Raw genomic sequence first — 12,683 nt, forward strand, 5'->3', positions numbered from 1 at the left:
ATCCAGGTTACAGTAAAACGTATTGTAACTTAAGTTACTAGCATTGTAACTAGTATATATTACAGTTCCCCCCTCTGCAATGCCTTACATTAGTTACAGGAAATAAATAAATAATGCATTACAGTAATTACATACTTTTGTAATGCTTTATTCCCAACACTGCTTATCACGTGGGTGATATCAACAAAATACAACAATACGATAAGATAGATAAATAAACTTTATTGTCCGTTAAGAAAGCTTTCTGCTGAGGAGTTCTTGTAGTTGGTGGTAGTAGATTGAATCTCCTGTCTGGTGGGAGTTGATGAAGGGGATGAGAGGGTCCTCTATCATAAATCTTAATTCTTATGGTAGTCAGCGTAGAGAAGCTTAAGCAGGAGTGATGTCATAGACTGCAGAGAATAATGTTGAGGAATAAAGATGAAGTCTTGGAGAACTGTGGCCTATCCAATGGAACTTGAAGGACACTGTCCGGTGGGATAACAAAGTAAGACTCTTCGGAAACAGACGCAAGAGAAGCAGATCCCAAATCAGGAACATCACATTGCTGTGGAAGAAGACAGAAAAAAACCAGGTATGAGTATATGGGTGGTTGACGTGAACTCAAATCCAAAGTGAAAAAAATAATAATTCAAAAATATATGTCCAATGACATATAATTATATTCCCTTATATGTGAATAATTCAAAACTGAATGTGTCCATTTCTAATTCTTCATATATTTTGCATATTATTCACTTTTTGGTGTGGTAGTCCTAAAATGTGTCCACCGGTGCAACGACATAAAGAATGCCATTATTTAATTCAGAGAATGTTGGACAGGTAAGATAGATAAGCACAAGGCATATTAGTTAGTTAGCACAACTAAACAAACAAACAAATACCCTAATAATAAAGTCATAAAGGATTACAAGTGTGTAGCCTAGCCTACATTCAATTATTAGGCCGAGGCTAGGCTATTTCGGCTACGGTTTAGCCCAGACGGCAAAATATGTTTGGCCCGATCTATTTCCTATCTGGGGCTCATCTGGCCCTGAATCGTTTTCGGTATTCATAAGGCTATGGCAATAATATTCAAACAAATGCCTAGTTCTAGATCTAGGCCTACTCACCTTTTGAATAGATGTCAGGACAGCTTCTTCCAGCTCTTGGTCTGTGATGTGCCCCTTCCGTCTCAGCCCAACGTCGCCACAGAATCTCCTCACCGACATCTCCGAGGACCCCTTAATTCCCATACTCTTCAATGTCTCAGACATTTCGGCGTGAGTTTTCCCCGACAGAAAGAGTTGATTTATCATCTCGTAGTGAGACTCCAAATTAGCCATGTTTCCTTACAGATCAGTTGTGGCATGAGTCAGTTGTTGGCTCGCGATCGGTTTCCCTGACAACTAACATTCCCAGGATTTGTTATCCGAATGTTTCATTTTCCATTTTCCGTTTGGGGGTGCATAATCGAAAAAACGAGGAAAACGAAAAACGAGAAAACGAACCGTAATCCGATTTCTGGTTTTGGTTTTGAAATCGGAAAAACGAGAAAACGAACCGTTATCCGATTTCTGGTTTTGCTATTGAAATCGGAAAAACGAGAAAACGAACCGTTATCCGATTTCTGGTTTTGGTTTTGAAATCGGAAAAACAAATGAACGAATGATACACGGATTCGAGTTGAAGGGTGTGCGCAAAACAAGGCTGCGAGTCCCATCCCAGCCCAGCCTGGGAATTGGCGAGAACAATGTTACTGGCATTGTCGTGTACACAGGCAGTGACTTTTCCAGTGAGACCCCAGTGATCCCTCGCATTAGACAGGACATTTGCCAGATTATCAGCCGTATGCCGCTCAGGCATGGCTTTGGTCTGCAGAACAGCGCTCCGCATCTCCCATTCAAGCATGTAATGACAGGTGACTGTGACATATGATTCAGTGGTCAGTGCCGTCCACGAATCTGTGGTTAGGGACACTTTATCGGCATTCTCTAAATCAGGGGTCACCAACCTTTTTTGAACTGAGGGCTACTTCTTGGGTACCGATTAATGTGAAGGGCTACCAATTTGGTACGCTTCAAATTTGCGCGGTTTACCTTTAATTGTATGTTATTATTAATAGTAAAACTAATTAGTTATATTCACCTGTTTGAGGACACTGCTCATTTTAACAAATTTGCACAATAGGCCTAATTATCAATAATGGCTTAAAAAGGAAGGAAACAGACAAATATCAAAATCAGCACTTTATTTCTATTTCACTGTAATCACCATCAAACAGAACAACATAACATTAAACAAAAGTATTTATAGGCCTATTTAATCCATCACAATCTTTCATAAGTTTTAATGGGAAGCCTGGCATTGCATGCTGGCAACCAGGGCCTCGTAATCTGGGCTGTAATTTGACACTGCAAGTCTGAGTGAGTCTTGCAGATGTGCATCAGTGAGCCGTGTTCTGTGTTCGTTTTTTATGAAATTCATGTCAGAAAAGGCTGATTCACAAAGATAGGTAGACCCAAACAGACTGGCAACCTTCATTGCTGCTGTGCACAGACCACTGTACTTTTCAGTATCAACAAGGCCCCAAAAGTTTGCTGCAGCCTGGTGGGCTTTGAGGCGAATGTCATTCTGCAGTGTCACTATTTCTATTTCCACCTGCCCAGCATCCAAGCTGAACATTGCACTTAGTTGCTCAGCAATGGACGTTGTGTCCACGTTTATAAATGGATTCGAAACGAACGACACACATGGCTCAAGTTTATCAATGTCACAAAACCTATTCTCAAACTCTTGCCCAACCCTGTTTATGACTTGAGTGTATTTTTCGGCAGCGTTGCCAAAAATCTCAGACGCAGAGGTATTGTCGTTCAGCACCATCTGCAAAGAGGGGAAGTGCAGCACCTTTTTTCTCTGTAAATGCGCAGAGAAAATGCTCATCTGTGCTTTAAACGCATTTAAAGCACTGATCATGTCGGCAACAGTCTTACCTTTGCCTTGCAGCGCACAGTTCAGATTGTTCAGTTTTCCAGTAATGTCCGTCAGAAATGCCAGGTCTAGTAGCCACGCAACGTCCTCCAGCAGCGATGTGTCTTCGTCTCTAGATTTCATAAAATCTTTGATCTCCCTCAACAGCGACAAAAACCGGAGCAGAATCCGTCCTCTGCTGAGCCATCGGATGTCCGTGTGGAGAAGCAGGTCCCCATATTCAGCCGACAGCTCCGCCAACATCACCTTGAAACTTCGGTGTTGTTTAGCTTTGGAACGGATGCTGTTTATGATCCTCACAACAGGAGTCATTACGTGCTCGAAGCCGATCACCTTAAAAATAAAATAAAATCACTCTTACTCAAAGCACTTAAAAACAATAACAATACAATACAATACAATACAATACAAAACAAAATGTATTTATATAGCGCCGTATCACAACTATGAAGTTGACTCTAACGACCAAAAAGCGCAGTAGGGGCCGGTCTACAAGCAGATGCGTAAAATATGCCCAATAGGCCTACTCATAATTACAAATAGGATATTAGGCCTACAACAAGGATAACATAAATTAATAAAATACAAAATGAAAACGCACCTTTGCACATAAGGCCTGCTGGTGAATGATGCAGTGGTACTGTACGAATTTCGGGAACGCTGGGTCGCTTTTACAGAGCGCGATGAACCCTGCATGCCGTCCGGTCATCGCAGGAGCCCCATCGGTGGTAATCGACACCAGCTTTTCCAGTGGTATGTTTCTGTTGTTGAAAAACTCCTTCACCGCGTTGTAGATATCAACCCCCCTTGTGCTGGTTTTTAGGGGGAGTAGTGTGAGAAGTTCCTCTTTTGTAGAGAAATCTTGAAACACCATCCGAACAAACATCATCAGCTGCGCCGTGCTGCTGCTGTCGATGGACTCATCACATTGGATGCTGAACCACCTGCACTCCCTGAGATCCTGGTCCAGCTGATCAGTCAAGTTGTCGGACATTGCTGTCACTCTCCTGACCATTGTGCTTGCCCCCATTTGAACATCAGCTACAGAAGAGAGCACTTCCTTCCCATATTTCTCGTCTTTAAGCACAGTGTTCAGAACTATCATCATCGTTTCCTTGAAAAGGTCTCCATCTGTAAATGCCTTCTTCTTCTTTATCAGGTGTTCTGTTGCTCTGAACGAGGCTTCGGTAGCTTTCTGAGATTTTTTAGCTGGTCTTGTGAAAAAAGACTGTTGCTTGCACAATCCTGCCTTTAGCTCACTTACTTTTTCCACTCGTAGTGCGCTGCCCGGTGGGTAGTTAGCATGGTAGCTTGCGTGACAGGTCTTGAAATGCCTCTCAACATTGTGCCGCTTTGGTATCGCCACAGTCGCCCGGCAAATGAGACACACGCAGGCATCTTTTACAGTGGTAAAAAAAAACTCTTGCTCCCATTCACCGTGAAAATAATACGTTCTCTTTCTTTTTTCTGCCATGTTTTCGATTAAATTGTAATCATCCGTTCATCTTGACTTCGCTTCACTGCACTGACTGGACTCGGTCTCCACGCAACGGTTGTCGTGGAGACCAGCTAGGTCCAATCTACGTAATCTGAAGCATTTTATTTTACACAAATTACGTTTTATAAGTAGGCATATGTTTATATGCGTGCATACTGCATATTGTTATCTTCTTACAAGCAATGCAATATATTTAAAAATAATAGAAAGTTTAACAACGAATAAAATAAAGTTGTGTGTCACGTGAGAACTAGGCTATTTTAGAACAGGCCTTCGCGGGCGACTCAAGTAGTCCTCGAGGGCGCCATGGCGCCCGCGGGCGACGCGTTGGTGACCCCTGCTCTAAATCATTGCGTAGGATGCTTGCATTTTCAATGTGAAGTTTTTCGAGTCTGCTAGTGATTGTTTTCCGACATGGAACTTTGTATTCAGGCTCAACAAAGTTCATCAACTCTCGAAACCCCTCTCCTTCCACAAAGCTTATAGGCAGCATATCTTTTGCTACCATCTTCGCGAGAAGCGCCGTTAGCTGTTCAGCACGCCTAGCATTCATCTTAGTAGACCTCACCATGAACGCGGCAACTGACTGCTACTGTCCCGAAGTCACTTCTACGGGGTGTCTCGCTTTCAGGTGGTTGTGCATGGTAGTGGTTGATTTATGGTATGCCAGCTTTACCTGGCAGAGATTGCATTGAACTTCATTTTCGCTGATCAAAGTAAAGGAGGACCATACAGAACTTTTACTAGCTCGCTGCATTGTTGTAGCCTGAGCAATCGCACGTTTCAAATTCTTCTTCTGTTATTTTTTGTTTACTGTTATTGTTTCGCCTACTGTACTCTACTCCTACTGTAGCGGCATCTTCTGGCAGAATTTGCATATGTCAGCTTAAATATCGTTTAGGGACTAGGAAACCTCTTCATTCTTTTTTTTACCACATGAAACGTAATTAGGTTCGGACGCAGGGGCGTAGCCAGGACATTATTTCTGGGGGGGCCAGCTCTGGCCAGTCTTTTATTTGGGGTGGCACTTGATTGTCAAAAACTACTATTTTAAAACTCACGCACTGCATCACTCAGAGCAGCAGTTTTTCTAACAGCTCATCTAGCCATAAACAATGGATTGAACCTTCTTATGGACACTAATGATGTCTTACTGTTACTGATAATCCCATGTTATTGGAATGGGTGCTTAGATAATGTGCGAGTGCGATGTGTCATGATTATGTGAGGGGGTTCAGGACTTTAACATGAGAAGGGGAAGCTTTTAGTGCAAATGACAGAAAGACACGATATGAATTGTCATTTTAGGCGATCATTTATTAAAGTAAACTGTAGCCTTTTAAGTGCAATATTCATTTTATTTGCGATAATAAACATATGTATATATAAAGAGTAAAAAATAAACGTCACACACACACATGTCCCATAAAACATAAAGAAAAACAAATATCAACAATGTGTAAAATGTACATTGAATTGTGTGTGTGTGTGTGTGTGTGTGTGTGTGTGTGTGTGTGTGTGTGTGTGTGTGTGTGTGTGTGTGTGTGTGTGTGTGTGTGTGTGTGTGTGTGAGAACATGTACATTGAACTGTTTCACTACAAACAGTGTGTGTGTGTGTGTGTGTGTGTGTGTGTGTGTGTGTGTGTGTGTGTGTGTGTGTGTGTGTGTGTGTGTGTGTGTGTGTGTGTGTGTGTGTGTGTGTGTGTGTGTGTGTGTGTGTGTGTGTGTGTGTGTGTGTGTGTGTGTGTGTGTGTGTGTGTGTGAGTGAGTGAGTGAGTGAGTGAGTGAGTGAGTGAGTGAGTGAGTGAGTGAGTGAGTGAGTGAGTGAGTGAGTGAGTGAGTGAGTGAGTGAGTGAGTGAGTGAGTGAGTGAGTGAGTGAGTGAGTGAGTGAGTGAGTGAGTGAGTGAGTGAGTGAGTGAGTGAGTGAGTGAGTGAGTGAGTGAGTGAGTGAGGGTAGATCCATGTAAATAATTTGACAATTGTCTTTTTTGTAATTCTTGAGAACATATCTGAGAGTGTCTGTCTGGGAAGCTGACCAGATAAGTCTAAATAGAACAGACATGTACTAACATTGCAATACCCATGTCACATAATACACTTTAGGAAAAACAAAAGAATGTTGGGGCTGTTAATGATGCAGAATTGGCAGGTATAACAGACAGATGCTGGTTACTTAGCTGTTAGTTTACAGCAGCTGTATTCTTCGGTTGTGATGATTTCTAGCAAATCGATCAACAAACTCATCTAAATTTAAAGACGCTGCCCTCCTGTGTTCTATGCTCAACACCCCTAGATCACTCAGCCTATCCTCTCCCATTGTAGTTCTCAGGTGTGTTTTGACAAGCTTCAAGCAGGAAAAACTGCGTTCACAAGCAGCTGTGCTGACAGGTATTGCCAATGCAATTTTACAAAGCCTGGAGAAAACATCAAAGACATCCTGGTATGGTTCAATAAAAGCTGCCAGCTCTACAATTGTAGGTGGTCTCTGCATCCCTTGCTTTATCTTACGATCTAAAACTCTTTTAATTTGGTAGAGCTCATGCTCAAGGTCCACAAGGTCACACCCATACAATTTGGCAAATGCAAAAAGGCTATCTTTGTCACAGAAGCTTCTGCTACTTGGATTTAAAGCTTGTATTCCACGCATTATGTCACAATTCTGATTGGAGAATCTGTTCCTGAGCTCAATGAGCATCCGGTCCAATACCAGATTAAAGATTCCTGTCCTGTAATAATCTTTGCCATCGCCTGTTTCTTGTCTGCCCACAGTAGACAGAACATGGTATCCCTGTAGCTTTGAACTTAGTGTTCTCTTACGTTTTGGAGCAGTGTCTACAGAGACATCACATTGCTTTGCAAGCTCCAAAACAGTGTCCCACAAATCACCAAACACCTGCTGCTCACTCCTGTAAGATTCAAAAGTACTAATAAGTGCCTCCACAAGATCCACTGCTTTGGCCAAATCAAGAGAGGAAGACTGGAGCATGTCTGACAGTAATTTTGCATCTCCCAGAAGTTTCTTAAATATGGCAAGAAACACAATGAACTGGAAATCAATCTGAGGCAAAAGGCCTCTGGCACCTACTGACCTCTCGCCACTGTTCTCATCACCCAGTTCCTCAAGAACTTTCACAACTGCTGGCAACCTATCCCACAAATTACGGCAAGCATAATATCTGGAGGCCCACCGTGTGTCACTCAACATTTGCAACTCTCTGGGTGCACCTGCATACATCTCCTGTTGCACCTGTAACCATTTGGGATGCACTGCCGATCCAGACATGTAGACGTACAGCTGTTTTAATAAGGAAAAGAAGCAATCAGCCTCTGGGATCCCTCTCACAGTGTCCACCAGCACCAGATTAAGGCAATGCGCATTACAGTGAACGTAGAAAGCCAGCTTCGCTACTTCCTTAATTCGGGCCTGCACACCACTGTGCTTGCCACTCATGACTGCAGCCCCGTCATAAGACTGCCCAACAAGGTTAGTCTTATATTCTAGACCATATTTGGACAAGAGGTGAATTATTTTTATTGTCAAGCTCTCCGCATCTAGCTTCTCTGCTACCTCGAATTCCAGAAAACTTTCAAGGATTTCACCATTGTAATAGTATCTCAAAACAAAAGACATTTGTTCCATTTTTTTTTTGTCTTTAGTCTCATCCACAAGTATGCTAAAAGCACCACTTTCCTTGACTTCTTTGATTATTGATGTGCGCACCATCTCTGCTAAGCATGACAAAATCTCATTTTGTATGTCAGGACTTGTATATTTAGCATTCCTGGGACCATCCATCTTTTTCAAAATCTTGTCGTCATGGTTTGCTATGATATTCAACATACCCAAAAAGTTCCCTTTCCTGCTTGAGGCCTCAGATTCACGATGCCCTCGCAGAGCAATGTTCTCGGTTGCACAATGAAGAACCACTTCAGCAAGAGTTTTGATGTACCCCCTGTTCTCTTCAACAGTTTTGTTGTACTCTTTATTTAATTGCCCCATTAGAGATCCCTGATTTTTTTCTGCAATTTGGTATTCTTTCCATGCTAGCATGGCATTCTTGTGATGCTCAGATCTACTATGTGCAGCATACCCTCCGTCTGTATAGGTAGCTTTCTTCCAGTTTTTGAAACCGGAACCTGAATTAAACGTAGACTCATGGCCAGGTAAGCTGAAATGCCTGCAGGCAAAGCAAAAGGTGGAGTCTTCACATATTGAGTACTCCAACCAGGGGTGAACTTCATACCACTCACCCTTGAAGCTCCTGCTTCTGTCTCCCTGGAGTGTCTTGGGGAAATTAACTTTAGGTTGAGCTGGAGCTTCACCCCTGGACTTGGAAATGTCTGTAAAACACCAAAGAATCCCATTAATATCAGCTTTTAACATAAATGCTATCCACTTCCAATTACATGTTGTTCTTTAGTTGTTTTTTAAGACTAAACATGCAATCATTAACATTTTACAGATTTAATAAATACATGTTTATTATATGGCCAGCCTTTAAATTATTGTTGTTTGCCATAACCCGACCGAACATGTCCCATTATTCAGCTACTGATAACCACTCACCTGGAGGGCAGACTTTGTAATTAAATTCTCTTCTCCTAGTATCAGTCTCCTCCTCCTGCTCTGTCTCTGTCAACTTGTCTGCTGAATATTCACTGCCACTTGCTTCCCTTTCTGTACTTGTCATGCTTTCGCAACTAGCTCCTTCTGTTTCCCTTTCTCTGTCTGCAACATTCTCTGTCGTGCTAGCTTGCTGGTCTCTGGTGCTGGCAAAAAAAAGCGCTGATTTTTCTGTCTCCCCCTGAGGCACTTATCCTTTTCATTGTGTCCTTTTTAAAGAAAAGTTTTACACAACATTAATTTTAGATTGCTTTTATTCCATTTCAAGTGTAAACTAGCGACAGTGCGTTATCTATGACTTAGTGACACCTGGGAATGGACTTAAGCTAACTAGCTAGCGATAGCTCGCTAGCCATAGATCATTTTACAAGTTTGCAAAAATAACAACAGCAGCCTTACTCAACTCACTCTGCCACAAATCCTTAATGTCGAGACATCATTACACATTTAATTGAGTGTGAAGATAACTAAATGATCTTATCATTTCAATGATCCTTTCAAGTATCACCAACTTACTCACCTGTTAGTTACAGTGGTATATCCAGCGCGTTCGTCTCCAGTGCTAGTCTCTCCACTGAAGCGCTGTCAGAATGCAGGCACGTTGGAGGGGGCGTGGCCCAACATGTTGCGAATATGGGGCTTGTAGCAGAAGTGACGAATGACAATATAAAACGACTTGATAAAAAAAAAATACTAATGCATTTATTTCAGCTTTATACCATTTCTGTTCATGAGGGTTTGTTGTATTTTTTTTTTTTTTTTCGTGCCGTGAGGTTGGGGGGGCCGGCAGGGTGGCCATACTCTGACCAATGGTGGCCGTGGCCCCCCCTGGCCACCACGTGGCCACGCCCCTGTTCGGACGTATATTTCTATGTAAACAATGCGACATTCTTTCCCAGTGAAACGCAATAGGCCTACTAGTCAATGCGGCAATACAATAAATTTTTTTTTTTTTAAAAACAAAAAAAACAATCAATGCGGCATTCGAAATGAGTATTCTTTATTCGAACGTGTCACGAATATTCGACTATTCGAAAATCGTGTCCCAACCCTAAAACCAACATGTGCACTCTGCCTGCTATACCCTCCTTCTCAAAGCACCCCAGCATGTTCAAACTCAACACCTCAAACTTGCTATATCTAACAGCCGGTCTCTGAATAGCAAGGGTCTCATTATCAATGAATTCATAACTGACACATCTGGAGTTTCTCTGCATCACTGAAACTTGGCAAAAGCCACAGAAATACTTCCCCCCCAAGCAGACCCCCCACCCCCGCTGCCGTGTAACAGGGAGACACAGGAATATTTCGACACAATATTCCGGCTTGGAGCATATAGCCGCGGCCACCAACAACATGGGTGTGCGGAGCGTTTTGTTGATTACCCCTCAGCAAAATGCCCTTACCTTACCGGAGCAGAGTGATTATTTGGACCACGGCAACGGCCAAATTAATAACTCAATCCACGGTGTGGCCGAAGCTGCTGGCCTTGTGATGTCCCTGGACACAGTGGAATCATGCCACGTATGGCTGTGACCAGGGTTCGAGTTATGATTTGATCTCAGTGGGGGCTCAACAAAAAAAAACTATGGATGAAGTAAATAGTCTACAATCAAATAGGTGCGCATTTAGTGACGGCTACGTTCGGCTACGTTTAACACTTGTGCGCGCGCACATATTAACACACACACACACACACACACACACACACACACACACACACACACACACACACACACACATTGTATACTTAAACTGATGTTTTTATTTTTGTTTTAAAATATTGTTTGTGGCTACAGCCCAGCCCAGGCTACAAACTTGTACAGGCGCAATTACGCGTACAACACACAAAGAGAAATAATTCAGTGAATGATAACGGTAGCCTAATTAAGGCAGTGAACATCAGGGGGACTTATTCAAGCAGTTGGCCTCAGCTTGTATTTAAAAAGAGAGATAATACATAATGTAACATAGTTAAAAAGGTTCAGGTTAAATCCAGCTAAATGGGACAACTACGCCACCTGCTGTCATAAAGATTTAACTGCATGATTACAAATAGCAAAGGATGATGGGTAATCTTCAAAGCAACAGAGGATTTACGTTGAGGTAACGTGTCTGTAGATGTCCGTGGGCAAAACAATGTTAACTTGCTTGATAACTGTGTATAAGTTCAGCTGACTGCATGGTTAGATATTGTGTATCCCAGAATGATTTCGCCACGTTCTAGTAAAGATTGAACATACGTTTGAGGTGTTTTTAGTGTTAGTAAAAATCCCCACTGTGTAGCTAGCAATTGTTAACACGATGCCGTCTTTCCAGACAGACCATGCGCTGTTGCCCACGTGATGAAGGTTCTACCCTATTTTGTTATGAATGCAGGTATGCTGCAGTATGTTGCTCTATAATGTGAATTATGCAAATTAGTTACGTTTGCCGGTTATTTGCCAACTGTGTTTTATATTGTGTTATTTCTAAATAAGTGAAATACTAAGGAAAAGGTAACAGTCCAGTGTGAAATTGCATTACTGTAATATTGTCTTGTTTCTTATCCTTACCTAATTAAGAGGGGGACAAGTTCTATTTTCTTTAATTTGTTTTATTGAGTTGACTGAGTTTAATCCCCTATATGATCACCATTTGTATTGTACTTAGTAGGGCTGCACGATTTTGGAAAAAATGTGAATCACGATTTTCTTGATAAGAATTGAGATCACGGTTCTCTGCACGATTTTTAAAAACAAATGTAAATGTTTTTTACACTCATTAACTTTAACAAAAGAAAAGACCATTGAATTGGCTATTCAAGTTCCATACCAAAACTAGTGCAATTTCTTTAAAGAATATACAGCACATGGCTCTGAATAAGGTCGAGGCAAAGTTGAGGCAACCTGATTACTCTCTCTATGAAGTTCACCTAGAACAGACATTCACACACATTCCAGTAGCCAGAAAATTGTAATGAAAACACAGAGATGACTAACTTAACCACAGGCCAGGCCCACTGACTTAGTCTAAAATGAACCATAACCTGAAAAAAGAAAAGACCATTAAATCGGCCATTCAAGTAAAGTACCAAAAACCATGTGATTTCTTAACATGAAGCACAAGGCCCTGAATATGGGCCTGAACATGGCCCTGCATAATTGACTCAACGGTTCTTTGCCAAGAACACAAGTTTGTCAACATTTTGAGGCCTCAGTGATGAACGGTGACAAGTCACAATGTTCCCCCCTGTACTGAACAGCCGCTCAGAAGGTGAGCTTGTGGCGGGAATGCCCAGGTATTTCCTTACTAGCACAGACAGTCGTGGATATTGACCCTTATTTCGCCCCAACCAGATTAAGGGGTCATCTTCACTGTCGATGTTGCTTGTCAGGAGATATGACTCTAGCTCTGAGGACACCGCTTGCTCTAGATGTAATGCTGGGTCTGACTCCTCATTGCCTTTTGCTGCTTTAAAGAAACTTCCAAGGGTCTTTCGGCCCTTCTTCATGGGGGGTGCCAGGGGAGCAGTTGAGGGGGCACTTTGCTGTGAAAGAATGAAGAACATTAATATATGTGTACATATGTAATATCACAACACTTTAGG

The 12,683-nt window shown here is 42.1% G+C and overlaps 1 protein-coding gene and 1 long non-coding RNA gene across 2 annotated transcripts; both read right to left on the reverse strand.

Annotated features, from left to right (window-relative positions):
- Positions 1 to 207: 207 nt before the first annotated feature.
- On the reverse strand, positions 208 to 1,459 carry LOC134878968 (uncharacterized). Its single transcript, XR_010167757.1, has 2 exons — positions 1,113 to 1,459; positions 208 to 547 (listed from the first exon to the last, which is right to left on the reverse strand). It is a non-coding gene; the product is annotated as an uncharacterized LOC134878968 (long non-coding RNA).
- A 756-nt stretch (positions 1,460 to 2,215) lies between these two features.
- On the reverse strand, positions 2,216 to 4,814 carry LOC134878895 (general transcription factor II-I repeat domain-containing protein 2A-like). The gene is made up of 2 exons (XM_063905071.1): positions 3,572 to 4,814; positions 2,216 to 3,303 (listed from the first exon to the last, which is right to left on the reverse strand). Exons 1-2 carry the CDS (start codon positions 4,442 to 4,444, stop codon positions 2,329 to 2,331), a joined length of 1,848 nt encoding a protein of 615 aa, XP_063761141.1. The 5' UTR covers positions 4,445 to 4,814; the 3' UTR covers positions 2,216 to 2,328.
- Positions 4,815 to 12,683: the final 7,869 nt, after the last annotated feature.

Source organism: Eleginops maclovinus, chromosome 17 (genome assembly GCF_036324505.1).
Source record: "Eleginops maclovinus isolate JMC-PN-2008 ecotype Puerto Natales chromosome 17, JC_Emac_rtc_rv5, whole genome shotgun sequence".
Classification (NCBI taxonomy): domain Eukaryota; kingdom Metazoa; phylum Chordata; class Actinopteri; order Perciformes; family Eleginopidae; genus Eleginops; species Eleginops maclovinus.

Excerpts from the sequence above, each read along its gene's own strand:
- LOC134878895 (XM_063905071.1), bottom strand. The coding sequence starts at position 4,444 with ATGGCAGAAAAAAGAAAGAGAACGTATTATTTTCACGGTGAATGGGAG. Across the intron at positions 3,304-3,571 it reads AGCAGGCCTTATGTGCAAAG|GTGATCGGCTTCGAGCACGT; the intron begins GTGCGTTTTCAT and ends TTTATTTTTAAG.